The sequence below is a fragment of the Schistocerca piceifrons genome, chromosome X (genome assembly GCF_021461385.2).
Source record: "Schistocerca piceifrons isolate TAMUIC-IGC-003096 chromosome X, iqSchPice1.1, whole genome shotgun sequence".
NCBI lineage: Eukaryota > Metazoa > Arthropoda > Insecta > Orthoptera > Acrididae > Schistocerca > Schistocerca piceifrons.
The window spans coordinates 82,323,929-82,341,113 of NC_060149.1; the positions used below are offsets into that span (position 1 = coordinate 82,323,929).

General features: G+C 41.5%; 1 protein-coding gene across 2 annotated transcripts in view; it reads left to right on the forward strand.

The window, feature by feature from the left end:
• LOC124721118 (SRSF protein kinase 3-like) overlaps positions 1-17,185 on the forward strand; it is a 396,756-nt gene that overhangs the window by 208,775 nt on the left and 170,796 nt on the right. For both annotated transcript variants that reach the window (XM_047245935.1, XM_047245934.1), the window contains exons 5-6: positions 1,472-1,559; positions 10,070-10,264. In XM_047245935.1, coding sequence (XP_047101891.1) covers positions 1,472-1,559; positions 10,070-10,264 — 283 coding nt within the window. The remainder of the gene's footprint in view (positions 1-1,471; positions 1,560-10,069; positions 10,265-17,185) is intronic.

The following is a 17,185-nucleotide window of genomic DNA, read 5'->3' on the forward strand; positions in this document are numbered from 1 at the left end:
ACTAGTAAGAAAATCTTTATTATTAACTTGTGCATTTATGTGTAAGTGTGTTTAATATCTGTATGTCACTTTGAAGTTTGACAGGTGACTGTGATGCATTAATTCTGTAACTATACAAGGTTAGCTTACTAGTTGCATGTAAGGCTTATAAGGCTAAAAGCAGTGTCATATTTATATGTTAATCACAGATAATACCTATATGAGATCTGTTCAAGAAATTCCGGAACATTTGTAATTTTGCGCCAGTGGTATGTTGGAGCAAAATGCGTTTGGCATCCCTGCACAGGCCTGTCTCAGTGTGTAAATACCAGAAGTTTCATTGTTGTATGTCTGTTCATTGTTGTTCAGTGTTGTATTGAATAGAACATTGTGTCAAATAGCATGCAAATTTCAAGATGGCAGAGTTAAAGGAGCAATGCGCCTGCATAAAATTTTGCACAAAACTCCAGAAAATGCATACAGGGACACACAAAGTAATGCAGGAAGCTTACGGTAATGAGTGCTTAAGTCATACGTGGTATTATGAATGGTTCATAGGATTTAAAAATGGCTTGACAAGAGTCAAAGGTGACCCTTGTTCAGGACAGCCTCCAGTGTCTGCCAATGACACTCATGTCAGCAATGTAAATGAAATTTTGCCTGCCAGTAGGAGACTAACTGTCCAAGAGATTGCAAAAGAATGTAACATTTCAGTTGGACCCTGTCATGAAATCCTGTCACAGCATCTTGGAGTGCATCATGTTGCTGCCACGTTCATACCACAGCTCATGAGTCAAGACCAGAAAGACCTCCACCTTGCAATCTGTGAAGAGCTTTTGGATCATACAAATGCGAATGAGATGTCCTTTAAGAGAATTGTAACTGGTTATGATGATGAAACCAAGTTTCAGTCTTCACAGTGGCTCGGGAAAGACAAAAAGAAGCGCGTCGGGTCAGATCAGATATGAAAGTTTTCTCCGACTTCAAAGGATTTGGTCATCATGAATTTGTGCCACAGGGACAAACTGTTAATCGATGGTACTATCGGGATGTATTGTGATGCTTGCAAGAAAATGTGAGAAGGAAGCAACTGGAAACATAGCGAGACAATTCATTGCCCTTTTTTTTAAAAAAAAGACTTCTGATGTTGAAAACCCAATTGAAAGGATGAAGATCTGCAATGATAGATGAGAGAAAAGAAAATTCATGGTGCTTCGCGTGATCCAGCAAGAGGCGTACTAAGTCTGCTTCCAGAAGTGGGAGCCGTGTTGGGAGTGGTGTATCAGTTGTGGAGAAGAGTATTTCGAAGGAGACCGTGTACAATAAGTAAAAGGAAGTGTAGAAAAATTTTGTGAACAAAGTTCTGGAAATTTTTGAACAGATTCCGTATAATTTCATTGATAGAAAGATGTTAATGGTATTGTCACAATTAAGTTTGAGAATAAGGAAAATCTTAACAATGTGAAATTTGAAACAACATTAATTTTTCCAGGACCAAACGATTTGTAGCTTTGAAAGTTGTGAAGAGTGCTGCCCATTATACGGATACAGCATTGGACGAAATAAAGTTGCTCAAAGCAGTAAGTAAACTTATATTCGGGGGGGGGGGGGGGGGGCAGAGAGAGAGAGAGAGAGAGAGAGAGAGAGAGAGAGAGAGAGAGAGAGAGAGAGAGAGAGGGGGGAATTTTTCACTGTTGATGCATAATTTTATTTAAATCATAACATAAGCCTACAAAATAATGAAGATTGGCACCAGGCATATGATAAATTCTATAAAGGTTCCTGTTATTAAAAAAAAAAAGACTGAGGAGAAGTAGTAATGTGTTCAGTCCTATGAAGCAAAATTGTAGTAGTTTATTGCATTCTGCTGTATCCCTGTAACATATATAGATATTTTGCCATACATTCTAGTATATTTCAGCAAATGATAACCTCATCTTGGCAATGTTTAGATGAATTTCCTGTCCAGCATGTTAACATAATGGTGCAGGGTCCAGAACTGTACTAATTACTTGAAATCAAATAATAGCACCAGTGACACTGTTATTTGATTCCAAGATACTAGAATGAAACAAAATTATTGCTAAAATACCCTACAAGATCCCCTTGTGCACTAAACTTCCATAAGCCTCTTCCAGAATAGTCTTGAGTCGACAGAAAGTGCTGTACAGTTAAGACCTTGCCTTTTCATCTGAGGCTGCAAGGAAAAGATAAACCTTTCTTGGATTATCTTAGGGGCTCGACACACTGTACTTCCTCCTACCTGTTCAGTTTTTTATGTCCCTTGCACCAAATATATAGCACACTGGAAGCTTTCCCACCTGATTGTGTGGATATATTTGGATGTGCACGTAGCACACCTACTTCAAATAATAGTTCAGGATGCCATTATGGTGCGTTTATTAATAAACACCATAAAATAACACACAGTTTCTCAGTGTAATATACGAAATTCCATATAATACTGAAAACAGAGAGCACAGCTGACATGGAGTTCAGAGTAGGAGTTTAGCCTGATGCCGACTGACTTAGTTGATACCCAACAAAAATCATTAGCAGAAGCTGAACAATATTTGGTGGGTTCATACTTTGTTGATAGTCTCCATTATTATTGTTGTTGTTGTTGTTCGTAATTGTAGTTGTAGTATTAGTAGTAGTAGTAGTAGTAAAGAGGCTTTAGTGGCTCTTAGATGGTCCCTAGTTGTTGTTATTATTATTATTATTATTATTATTATTATTTTAAAAATGGATTCTGATATTAATATTTGGTATAGAGAAAGTAATTGTTTCACACCCAAATGTGATTGTTCCCATCTATAATTGCTATGATATATATGCACTCATTCTTTGTTTCCACCATCGTACTTGGGCATGCATTGAATTTTTCTTTGTGTGCTTGCTATACAGTGAAATGTGCGTACTATTTGTGTGCTATAACCATTCTCTAAGGCTTTTTAATTTCTCTCTCTCGTGAAAAAAGAAGCTTTTTACAGCTGTCAGTTTATGGATTATTACTGAAGGACCATGCTAACACTTATTTTCTGTACTTACCTCTGTTGCTGCCAAAGAATTAGATAAGTTTTGTACTCTTCAGTAGGGCAGTATGTAAGCATTTTTGTGACTATGGAACACAGATGCTTCCTGATGTATTGAGCATTAGAGTATTAGATTAAGTGTTAGTAGGCAACGGATTGCGTTTCCAAGTGAGTTCCAGTAAGTCTGCCCTTTAAAAGATGTTAAGGTTTAAACCCCCACCTCCAGGTGAATTTACATGTGCCATCATAAAATTTGTGTTGTGTTGTGTAACACAACACACACAGCATACTACCACACTTAAATCCACCGGAAGGTGGATGTAAACAAACAGTGGCTAGTAACAAAACTTATTGTTTAATTCAATGTTCCTGTCTGTCGCTCAGTGTCTCCTCCTATGTGCTGAGTAGCAGTCTATCCTATTTCATACTGTTGTTATCCCATCCTGGATTTGCTTGTTGTTTCCAGTACTTCTTTTGTTCAGCTTCTCCCTATTTTGCATTTTTTCTTGCTGCTGTCCACGTTTCCTTTTGTTTTTGTGCATTGGTAGCCAGCAGAACTTCATTCTGAAAATGTTTCCATTTGTTGTTTATGATTCTGTGATTTTATTCATTCCAGCTCCTTTCGTATTTCTGTGATCCAAGCTATTGTTGGCAACTTTCTTCAAAAATACAGCAATGTTTATTTCTTTGGCCTGTCTTTCATTTCATAGAGATTTCCAGGAATGCCATCTTTGCTTTGCCATTGACCTCCATATTCCTTGCAACTTTTTACTTCTAAAACATGGTTAAACAATAAAGATTCCCCTATCTTACACCACTTTCATTTCAAATGACTGGGATATTTTGCACATAAATTTCACATTGCATATTGTGCATTGTGTATTTTATGAGGGTGTTTCTTTGTGAATTGAATGCATTAGTGCACCTCCTAGTGCTTTCTGTGACTTTAAAAAAAATAAACATCACAGAATGAGAGAGAATAATTCGAATATCTCTTAGACATTTGATTTGAAAACACTGGACTTACACTTAAAAGGAACTCTAAATATTTAAGTAGTTCCCCTGCCTTCTGCATTGCCCTTAAGGAGATTTGGTTTCCACTACTGCGGACATTGGCCCTTCGTGGATACCGGGGATATTACAAGAATTGTGGTACCTGTGACAGGGTGTTGGGCGTAGTTTGCACATATGTCCTGGGCACTCTATATAGCGAACTTATACGTCTTAATACACCTTTGGAGGCTGTGGCTGTTTGGGTAAGAGCAATCCAGGATATTATGATCTGCAGTGCTTACGTCCTTCCAGACGGTGAACTGTCCCAGAACAAATTGTTTGCATTGGTTTCTCAGCTAGCCCCACATGATCTTGGGTGATTTCAATGCCAATAACCCTTTGTGGGGTGGAACCGGGATTACTAGCCGCGGTGAATACCTTGAAAACTTACTGGCTCAATTTGACTTATGCTCTTGAATATTACTGCCCCCACAAACTTCAGTGTGGTGCACAGAACTATCTAGGCCATTGACCTTTCCACTTGCAGCCCTTGTCTTCTCCCATCCATCCACTGGAGAGTCCATGGTGATCTGTGCGGTAGTGACCATTTCCTGGTCATCCTGTCCTTTCTAGTGTCACTCCCCTAGATGCCTATCCAGATGGGCTCTCAACAGTGTTGATTGGGGTGCTTTCATCCCTGCTGTCTCCATTGACTCCCCCCTGCATGGAGATATTAATGAGGCTGTCCAGGAAACAACTACAGCTGCTTTTTGGCAGCTGATTTAGTGATTCCCCGTTCCTCAGATCCGCCCCAACGGAAGACAGTACCTTGGTGGTCATGAGAAATCGCAGAGGTCATTATGGATTATAGGTGTCCCCGTTCCTCAGATCCGCCCCAACGGAAGACAGTACCTTGGTGGTCATGAGAAATCGCAGAGGTCATTATGGATTATAGGTGGGCTCACCAATGCCATAAGTGGCACCCATCTGTGAAGCACCTCATTGCCCTTAAGTAGCTCGGTGCCCAGTTCTTCCACAAAATGAAATGACAGAAACAGCATGTTTCAACCATCAGACCACGCACCTCTCCATCGCAGGTTTGGGCAAAGATCAGACACCTATGCGGAGACGAGACACCTGCAGGTGTACCTGGTATTACCTTGAATGGCATTGTCTACACTGACCCAAATTTTATTCTGTATTATACTCAAGCCCCTGCGCCTGAGAACTATCAACCTGCCTTTTGTGTCCTGAAGCAGCAGATGGAGCAAAAGCAGTTATATAATACTATATGCCACCTAGAGCCATATAACACTCCATTCAGGAATTCCTCAGTGTCCTAGCCCACTGCCCTGATACAGCCCCATGGCCAGACTGCATTCACAATAAAATGATCGAGCACCTATCAGTGAACTGTCAGTGTCATATTCTTGCCATCTTTAACCACGTCTGGAGTGGGGGTGAATTCCTATCACAGTGGCAAGAAAGCTTCATCGTGCCAGTACTGAAACTGAGTAACCACCCTCTAGAGATGAACAGTTATTGCACAGTTAGTCTCATCAATATTGTCTGTAAGTTGCTTGAATGCATGTTGAGCTGGTGGCTGTGTTGTCTCCCTAAATCTTGGGGTTTTCTGGTTCCGTCCTAGGGTGGTTTTCAGCAAGACCATTCCACTACTGATAATTGGGTTTACCTGCAGTGTGCCATTTGAACAGCTTTTGCCCAAGGTCAACACCTTATAGCCATCTTCTTTGACCTGCAAAAGGCTTATCACACCACATGGCGACACATATCATCGCTGCCATACACAAGTGGGGTCTCTTGGTTCTGCTCCCGCTTTTATCCAGAACTTCTTGTCACACCATACTTTCTGGGTCCACATTGGTGCTTCCCACGGTACCCTTCATATCCAAGAGAATGGGGTCCTGTAGGGCTCTGTTCTGAGTGTGTCTCTCTTTCTAGTAACCATCAGTGGTCTAGCAGCAGCTGTGGAGCCCTCAATATCAGCCTCCTTGTATACTGATGATTTTTCTTTCTACTAATACTCTTCTAGTGTGGGTGTCGCCAGACGCCAGTTACAAGGTGCCATATGATAGGTGCAGGCATGGGGCCCTCACCCATGGCCTCTGGTTTCCAGCCACCAAGATTCACATAATGCACCTCTGTTTATGTCGTACCATTCACCCATAACCAGAACTTTACCAAGACACCAGCGACTGATTGTGGTGGAGATTTACCGCTTTTTAGGACTGGTCTTCGACACTCGCTTGACACGGATTCCCCATCTTTCATAGTTTATCGAAAGTGGTGGTTGCACCTTAATACACCAATACACTCTGCTGCCTGGGTAATACCAGCTGGGGTGCAGATTGCACTACCCTTCTGCAGTTTTGCAAAGCTGTGGTACAATCCCATCATGATTATGGGAGTGTGGAATACAATTTGGCATCACCCTCAGCATTACTGTCACTGGATCTGATACACCACTGTGGGGTTCAACTTGTGACAGGAGCCTTTTGAACTAGCCCTGTGAACAGCTTACTAGTGGAAGCTGGGGTCCCTCCATTGCAGATCATATGCCAACAACAGCTTGTCAATTATGCTGTACATATTTGCAGCTCCCCTAAGCATTCTATTTTCCAAACATGGAAATCCATCTCTTTCAGTGGTAGCCTAGATCAGGGATTACAATTGCAGTCTGCATCTGGTTCCTCCTCACTGTATACCAGGTGTGTCCTCTACCACCTCTCCTCTGGGTCGACTGATGTATACCTCCATGGTGCATCCCTCGGTCACAGCTTTATTTTGCTTATTACAAGGTTTGAAAGACTTGGTTCATCCCGAGACTCTCTGCCACCAATTTTTCTCCATCCTTGGTGCATCCTGGGGTTCAGAAACAGTCTACACTGATGGCTCAGTGGTTGCTGGTCACATTGGCTTTGCTTATACTCATATGGGACATACTGAGGAGCATATCAGTTCCTGCACCGGTGAGTCCTTCCTCATCTGCAGCAGTCCCTTGAGCAGTTTTCAAGCTCTCGACTAGTGTTACCGTCACCATCCCTTGGTCACTACTATCCAGGATTCCCTGTATTCCTTTGAACAATGTGGACATTCAGTGAACTTCATCTGGACCCCAGGTCATGTCGGGATCCTGGGGAATGAAGTCACTGCTAGCCAGGCCAACTGGCTACCAGTAAGCCAGCTCTTGAGATCGATATTCTGCAAACAGACCTCAGATTGGAATTACACCGTCAAGTTTTAGGGATCTCGAATACGGAATGGCTCAGTCTGACTCCACCAAACTAACTACGGGTGATAAAAGAGGCTACGAATCTGTGGAGATCCTCCATGCAGGCCTCTTGCAAGGACTCGACCATCCTTTGCTGGCTCCACATTGGTCATACTTGGCTGACCCATGGTCCTCCATCATGATGACCAACCCCACCATTGTTGTGGTTCCCATTTGACGGTGGTCCACATTTTGCTGGGCTGTCCCAACCTAGACTCCCTGTGGCAGACTCCTAATCTCCCTGAATTGCTACACATGATGCCTCACATTTTATTTGTAAAGGGGGCTTGTACAACTCGCTTTAAGGGAGAGCCATGTAACATTATTGGCCTATTGAGAGGTTGGCAGAACACTCTATTGCCTCCTCTGCCCAGACCAGGTTGCTGCTGCCTTGGCTTTATGGTTCAGTCCGGTTCTCACCCTACCTGTTCGTTTACTCTTCCTCCCCCCTCTTGTTTAGTCTGTTCAACATGTTCATCTTTTGTCACTCTGTGTTTCTCTTTCCCTCTCTGTGTTGCTAATGTTTCCTAGCCAGTTTCTGAGGGTAGTACCTCTGGTAAATGGTAGGGGTTGGGAGATGTATGCCACTCACCGCACTCTGCTTTTGAGGGCTTCCAGCTGTTCCCTAGGTGGTGCACCTTGCCTGCCTTTCTTCCTATGCCTCCCTTTCTTCTTTTTGTCACTTATCGCGCCTTCATTGGCCTTTGGTAGACGTAGGGGTTTTCTTCCCCTGGGTTATGGGTTGTATGCCATCTCTGTGCAGTCATATAGACCTGTCTGTTCAAGGAAAAAACAACTGATGACCTAGTAGTTTGGTCCCTTTAATCATCAATCAACCAACCAACCAAATTACTCCTGTGCACATTCATATTTTCACAATACAATGACTGTTCTGTTAAATTTTGGCCATATACCTTTTGGCCATATTCAGACTGAGCCAAAACATTTAGGTCACAGCAGTCGCTCTGTCCTTCTAAACCTACAGACAGTGTCACCGCACACATGGCCACAGATACATAAGTGCCAGAGACTTTGATTGGCAGGAAAAAGGTATACACGAATTAAATATGTGACTATGCAGTCTACGCACACTGAGAAGTCGATGTATCATTATGAACTGCACTTTGGTGATGTCTTTGCAAGTTTATTAAAGAAAGCACAAATTACATGATTCATCCAAGCTGAAACTGCTCTCTATTAGTTAACTCATCCCAAGCCAATTTCAACTGCTGCTTCCTCCACCAATGCCCAAAAAGATGAAGTCAGTGCTAGAATTTCAACATTTTTGTACAACATAGAGTGCCTGTGTCCATAAAGTGCTCTGCAAAGCTGATTTCTTTGGCTGTAAAAGCCTGGTGTACCTACGGTGTTCTGTGCATCTTTCATGAACTGTACGAGTTTCCTGTCTGACGTATGACAGGCCACACTTGCAGGAGATCTCAGCCTTGTGGAGCATCAAGCCATCTTCTAACAGTACCCAAAAGTGCTGCTGTCGTTGGTGGAGGGCAAAAAATCACTCTCACTTTGTGCTTTGTGTGGATCTGTCCTATTTTTAATGACAGGTGTCCCATGTATGGCAGGAAAGCCATGGATTTAAATCATTCTGTGTCTTCTTCTGCATCCTTACGTCACCTTAGGTTTTCATCATAGTGTCACAGGTATCTGCTGTGAAGGCTACCCGTTTGCTAATCCTGTAACTGCTGTCATCAGCAATGCTGTGCACTCTGTCAACCAAAGTTCTGAGAACACTCATTGTCTGGGAACCATGGTGGCAGCTAATTGCATGGAAATATATATTCACATGGATTATCCCTGTCTGGTCATTCTGACTACAACTGTATGTGATTTACTTCAGTACCTCAGATGAATAACATGACAATGCCTTTTACAAGGGGTCATTACTGATTCCATTATGTAAGTGCCTTCATCTAAATTTGTAGTCCTCCTCCTGTAACAGTCTTTGTGGGTACTACTCTAAAACTGTGTAAAGAATTACAGCAAGCACTGTTGCAGATAATAGCAACATTTGTCTGCCACCTTCACCACAGGACCACCAAAGGCAAAATGGAACATTTTTAAATAAATTGACCTGATCATTCTTCTTGTGGCAATAGTTTGTGGTATCAGATACCATACTCCAAACTGTGAATTTGTCTTCTGATATATTCCACACATTGTATTACTAATTTTGTTGATAATGACCATGATTTAAGGGAGCACAACAGCTACTGCTTCTTCCCCAGTCTTCAGCCCCATCAGACATGTCTTCCAACAGTTTATACTTGTGAAGTATTGATGTCGACAGAAGTAATTTAGAAAACTGTGTTCTAGAAACAGTGACTTATCTACCATTAGAAGCTATGATGTAAGGCAGCTCTTACTGCAGGTTATAGTTGTTACTGAAAACATAGTTGGAGATGATGCTGTATGTTCATATGAAACTTGTAAACTTTTTTCTTTTACTTGTATTGATGTCTGGTGCAAAGTTCATGATATTGCAATCATCTGGAGTTGTAGTCCATTAACATATATACCTTACCATAGAATTTTTTAAAATATCGAACATTCTTATTACATTATTTTTCCAGAGGAAACCACACTGTGTGTGTGTGTGTGTGTGTGTGTGTGTGTGTGTGTGGTGGAGGGGGGGGGGGACTTCAGAAATTAATGCAGTGTTTTACGTTATGCTTGGAAATTCACAAGAAACATTAAACATAAGCGTTATTGAGATTTGCGTGTGCTTCATTTTTCTTCATTTTTTTATTTCCAGGTTCGTGAAACTGACGTTAATGATCCAAAACGAGATAAAACTGTTCAGCTGTTAGATGATTTCAAAATCCACGGAGTGAACGGAACACACATATGTATGGTGTTTGAAGTGTTGGGCCATAATCTTCTGAAGTTAATAATTAGGAGTAATTATCAGGGTATTCCATTACAGAATGTAAAAACAATAATCAGGCAGGTAAGTCTATCATTATCAACTTGTAGTGAGACAGTTGGAGATACGATTGTTACTAAGACTATGATTGAATTTCTGAGGTCTTTAGACATTGCAAAGATACAGTGTAATTCAACTGACTTTTATTTGTGTGTGTGTGTGTGTGTGTGTGTGTGTGTGTGTGTGTGTGTGTAAATGAGTTTAGATAGGAAAGCTTTGACCTTGAATCGTATTTTCCCCCTTTTTATCATTTGGGTTGATAGATGATACAAGATGTATCAAATTTTAAAAAATTGTTTGAGTAAAGGGAGATAAACTAAATACTCTTAATTATTAGTTTCATGTACGTTCAGCACTATCAACTCTGTAGTATGATGGTTAAGGTATTAGATTCATATTTATTAGGATCCAGATTCAAATTCCTGCCTGACTATCCTCATTTAAATTTTCTTTCTCAAAATCATTACAGGTTAATACTGAGATGAATTGTTCCTTACACTTGACTCATTTTTTTCTCTGATCCTTTTCCAGTTGAACTTGTGCTTTATCTCCAGTGACCTCCATGTGAATGAAACGCTTCATTCAAAATTGCCTCATCTTTTTCATTTGGTTCTGTTCAGTAAAAGAACACTTCAATCAATTACCAGAATAGATAATTCAACAATGTCTCTACAAATCCTCGCTCATTTTGGTCAGTCAGCTTACACTTTGATTCTAATGACTTCGCTTGACTAGGGATTTACATAATGATCATACTATTTTTCTTATCTTTTTTTCACCGAAACTGGTTGTTTTAAGCTCCGGTGTTGCTAGAATGGCACCTTTTTATCGAGACTTGTATCTTGCAGCAAGAAGGAAACTGTTTAGTGCAAGGTTCAACAAAATTGGAAAATTGTATGTACCAGCCGGTAGTTTTGGAAAATGGGCACTTCAAAAGTGTTATGAATGAAGTAACAAAATATATCTACGTATTATTAAGACGGTTGCCATTTCAGTCTGAAACCTAGGCATGTGTTGTTTTGCTTTCATACCTGCCAAGAAATGTGATAACAGAGCATTTGGTTTCAATGTAAAAACAGTTATTTAATATCACACTTGCTGAGTGCAGAACTTTGATGTCCAGAAAATGTGGTAATGTGAGGAACTGATGATCAGAAAGCTGTGATTTACTGCCATATTAGCATTATTATAGCAGGTATTATATCGCAGTTGTCATACTGAATGTCAATATGACGCTGGAAAGTTCTGGTTAGTATACAGATAGTGGAAGGAGTAAAGATTACAGTCACCATGTAGTTGAAGTGCTGAGTGTTGGACAAGCAAATAAACATATTTGACATGTCTTTGCTCAATGGTAGGGGCTCAAAGCTAATGGCTACATTGTTGCGACACTGCAACCTGACAGGGGTGAGGAGTTGTTGAGTAGAATTTGTGACAGAATTGAAGAGTTGGTGAGATAAAAGGTGGTGTGATGTGGGTGTAGAAAGATGTTGTTAGGTGGAGGGAATGGGGGGCGGGTGGAGGTGGATGTTGGACAGGCCAGCAGTAATTGAGACTAAGAAAACTGTGGAAACAAAAGATGTCATACAGTGACAATCACATCTATTTGATATGGTTTAGGGGATAAAGGAAGATGCAGATGACATTAGTTGTGCTCTGTAGCATTAGGCTGATAGTAGACATTTAGGTGGACAACTAGTTGCTCCTCAGGCTCTGCAGAAGGTGCAGGGGTGTTGCTGTATGGCAGGACTGCCTTTACATGCACCCCTTCCTCTAATAAGGTAGAATAAACGTGTGATCGGAGTGGAACGGGTTGTGGTGGTTCAGCTCGTAGGACAGGTCTAGCACCTGAGTCTTGCATAGGGATGTGGCTCATGTGGTTAGCGGCTGGGAGTAGGCATGATACATGCTACTTGGGCGTGTAGTAAGGATTGGATAGTGGTGTGGGAGTGTGGTACTCAAGTTTAGCAAAAGAAACTGTGTTGGTTTATTTGTTCATAGGGATTACAGGGTGAGGGTTTCTAGGGTTGGGAGTTGAGGTTACTCCAGTCGCATCAGACCCGTCTCGAAGGAGAAAGGAAATGCCAAGGTAAAGAAAGTAAGCCATTTAGTGTCTGTCTGTAAGTGATGGGTTGGAATACAAGAGTGAGATATTTTTTGGCTGTCTCGTAAGTCAGGTGTTTCTGTGGTGTGATTTTATTTACAGGAAGTCTTCACCGATGATGATTCAGGCTATTCCATTGTAACAAATAGATTGCCGTCATATCGGCAGCAAGGCAGTGGATGGAAAGGTGGCTTCTTAATAAAATTTAAGTATTAAAAATTTCTTGCATTTAGGGTGTACGCATCTCCTCCTGACTCCATGAAAGAATTCACCATAGGTGAATTTGACAATCCCAGTTGGGCGTTATATCTAGGGATGATAATATTTTAATTCCATTTAACAATCCAAATCTTGAGTACAATTGTTATGTCTCCATGTGGTGGCTACAGTTGGCAGAAATGGACTGTAATGGTGATGGCACTATAAGGTAGAATAAGATTGTTGTAGAGGTGGTTCTAAGGAGTACAAGCAGCTGAAATACTCAAACAACAAGGATTTGAACCGAATGTAAAATTCATTAGTACATGTTTACAGCTTGGTTTTTAAAGATTGATAAAAGAAGGGATTTATTGACCTCTAGCATTGTTAGATGAGATACTTAGCTGGCATATACTGTGTGTCTCCCACCCAGTGCAAAGTCCCAAGTGGCAGGAAAAAATACAGGTGACTCGTGTATATTGTTTGTTGTTGTTGTGGTCTTCAGTCCTGAGACTGGTTTGATGCAGGTCTCCATGCTACTCTATCCTGTGCAAGCTTCTTCATCTCCCAGTACTTACTGCAACCTACGTCCTTCTGAATCTGCTTAGTGTATTCATCTCTTGGTCTCCCTCTATAATTTTTACCTTCCACACTGCCCTCCAAGGCTAAATTTGTGATCCCTTGATGCCTCAGAACATGTCCTACCAACTGGTCCCTTCTTCTTGTCAAGTTGTGCCACAAACTCCTCTTCTCCCCAATTCTATTCAATACCTCCTCATTAGTTATGTGATCTACCCATCTGATCTTCAGCATTCTTCTGTAGCACCACATTTCAAAAGCTTCTATTCTCTTCTTGGATAAACTATTTATCGTCCACGTTTCACTTCCATACATGGCTACACTCCATACAAATACTTTCAGAAATGACTTCCTGACACTTAAATCTATACTAGATGTTAACACATTTCTCTTCTTCAGAAACGCTTTTCTTGCCATTGCCAGTCTACATTTTATATACTCTCTACTTCAACCATCATCAGTTATTTTGCTCCCCAAATAGCAAAACTCCTTTACTACTTTAAGTGTGTCATTTCCTAATCTAATTCCCGCAGCATCACCCAATTTAATTTGACTACATTCCATTATCCTCGTTTTGCTGTTGTTGATGTTCATCTTATATCCTCCTTTCAAGACACTGTCCATTCCGTTCAACTGCTCTTCCAAGTCCTTTGCTGTCGCTGACAGAATTACAATGTCATCGGCGAACCTCAAAGTTTTTATTTCTTCTCCATGGGTTTTAATACCTACTCCGAATTTTTCTTTTGTTTCCTTTACTGCTTGCTCAATATACAGATTGAATAACATCGGGGACAGGCTACAACCCTGTCTCACTCCCTTCCCAACCGCTGCTTCCCTTTCATGCCCCTTGACTCTTATAACTGCCATCTGGTTTCTGTACAAATTGTAAATAGCCTTTCGCTCCCTGTATTTTACCCCTGCCACCTTCAGAATTTGAAAGAGAGTATTCCAGTCAACATTGTCAAAAGCTTTCTCTAAGTCTACAAATGCTAGAAACGTAGGTTTGCCTTTCCTTAATCTTTCTTCTAAGATAAGTTGTAAGGTCAGTATTGCCTCACGTGTATATAAGAAGGGTAAAGAACCGACACACTCTATTACAGACCAGTAACCTTAACACTGGGTTACTGCAGAATTCTTGAACATATCCTCAGTTCAAAAATAATAAAGTTCCTTGAGACAGAAAAGCTTCTGTCCACAAATCAGCATGGTATTAGAAAGCATTGCTCATGCAAAACTCATCTTGCCCCTCTTTTCACACGATATTATGTGAACCATGGATGAAGGGCAGCAGGCAGATTCCATACTTCAGGGTTCCCGAAAAGTATTTGATATGGTGCCTCAATGCATACTGTTACCAAAAGTATGAGAATATGGAACAGGTTCACATGTATGTGAGTTGCTTGAAGGCTCCTTCTGTGGCTGATAGCTAACGATGCTGTGGTGTACGGGAAAATGTTGTCATTGTGTGGACTATAGGAGGATACAAGGCAACTTGTACAAAATTTCTAATTAGTGTGATGAACGGCAGCTAGCTCTAAACGTACAAAAATGTGAGTTAATGTAGGTGAGTAGGACAAGTAATTTTCAAATACAATGTTAGCAGTATGTTACGTCACACAGTTAAGTCAATTAAATATCTAGATGTAACATTAAAAAGAGGTATGGAATGGAACGAGCATGTAAGGATTGTAGTGGGGAAGGCAAATGGCTGACTTAGGTTTATTGGGAGAGTTTTAGGGAAGTGTGGTTCACCCCGTAAAGGAAACTGTGTATAAAACATTAGTGTGGCCCATTATTGAGTACTTCTCAAGTGCCTGGGATTCCCACTGGGTCATATTAAAGGATGACGTCGAAGCACTTCAGAGGTGGGCTGCTAGATTTGTTACCATTAGATCTGATCAACACGCAAGTATTACAGAGATGCTTCAGAAACTCAAATGGGGATCCTTGGAGGGAAGGCGATGTTCTGTTCCAGGAACACTATTGAGAAAACATAGAGAATCTTCATTTGAAGCTGACTACAGAACAATCCTACTGCCACCAACGTATATTTTGTGTAAGGACAATGATCATACGAGAACGTAGGGCTGATATGGAGGCAAATAAACAGTCACTTTACCTCACTCTGTTTGCAAGTGGAACAGGAATGGAAGTGATTAGTAGTGGTAAAGCATACCCTCTGCCACACACCGCGTGGTGGCTTGCAGCACACATATGTAGATGTAGATGGAGATGTAATGGACCCAGTGTGATGTCTAATAGAATAGGGGCCTTGTGATGTCAAGAGACCTCCTTGTCAGACTGTGCTCAGTCTTTTTAAGACTGTTTGGGCACACAGTATTAAAGGACGTACAGTGACCGGTAACCTCCATGAGGGCACCAATTGGTTACCAATCTGACAATAAGGCAGATCGAAATCACAGAACAGAATTTTGAAACACAGTGGTTTGTTTGAACTGTAACCAGGGAGGACTGAAGCACTCTAAGTAAAATTTATTTCAAGTTCATTAGCACCACTGATTACATACAGTAAATAACAGTGTAACTACACTCATGTACAGAAAAAACAGAACACCTGGAACGACAAGATATAGGATGTTCATATTCACAGGATATGTACATTAGTATGTTCTGCAGGAACGATTAGCATTTCAGTCACCTCGGTTCAGCATGTGTCCTGTAGCCTAGTAGGCACAGGGTCCACCATTGGCCCTGATAATTTGTTCCACATGTGATGGCATTGACACGTATAAGACATGAATGACATACTGTGTTATAGCCATCCATGCTTCACTTACCTGGTTCCAAAGTTCGTCTGTGGTTGTTGGCATTGGGTCACAGCACTGTATCTGCCTTTTCACCATATCTTACACATTTTTGATTGGCAACAAGTCTGACATTCTGTAACGTCAAGAAGGCACGTGTTTGTGCAGCAACATGTGGCTGTGCATTGACTTGCTGAAAAATGGAACCTGGGGTGTTGTGCAGGAAGAGTATGGCTACGGGTAACAGGATGTCATTCACATAGGTCACACTGGTGGCAGTACCCTGGACATGCATCAGCTGTGATTTTTGGTTGTACCCAATAGTGCCCCACACCATAAGGCCATGAGCTGGTGCTGTATATCTTATGCGAATGCAATCAATGTGATGCTGCCCCCCCCCCCACCCCCCCCCCCATATGCAGCAAACCAAAATGTGACCATCATTTTCAAATGAACAGAACCTGGATTTGTCCAAAAACACTACCTGATGCCATTCCTGTCCCCAGTGGTGTTGTTCCATACACCATTGCCATCTAGCATGTTTCTGCACATTTTTCAAAGGCAGATGGAGAAGTGCACAGCGTGCATGTAACCCATACCATAATAAATGGTGACGAACTGTCGTCACTGATAGTACAAATGTGTTACACTGTTCCAGTGTTGTGCTAGAGCCGGGAAGGATGGATTCGCCATTCAAATGAGGTGTCGATCTTCTCGGGAGCTGGTCTGGGTTGTGCGACCTGACGCATCTCATCATTTTCTATGGCCTTCCGTGAACCATTCTGCACACACTCGTTGCACCGCCAAAACACTTCATCCCTCACGAGCAGAAATTTTCTTGATGGATGCATCACATACACTCATGTCGATAATGCACCCTCTTTCAACTTGGCTGATTTGATGGTACGGTTCGCACGTACGTCTGTGAATTAGCCTGCACACCTGTTCCATTACCTTCGGTTTATAGTGAAAACGAGAGCCACAGCCACATTTTACCAGTAGGTGGTGTTGCGCCACGATATCGGTTTTGGCTTTGAACCCACAGGCTGACATGGTCCAAATGGTAATCATTTCTGTAGGACGTACTAATGTACAGTCTTAGACATAAAAACTGACTGCCAGCCAGCCGCCACAACGACTAAGTCCGAGTCGTTCACTTAAGGTGGCCAATAAAACCGACCGCCCCTGACAACGCTAAGTCGGGCAATCTGCACAATCTGGCAACACTGTAAGACAGGGCCTTAACAGAGAAGTGGGCTACTGAGAAATGGCAGGTACTGTGAAAAAGCAAAGGACAGG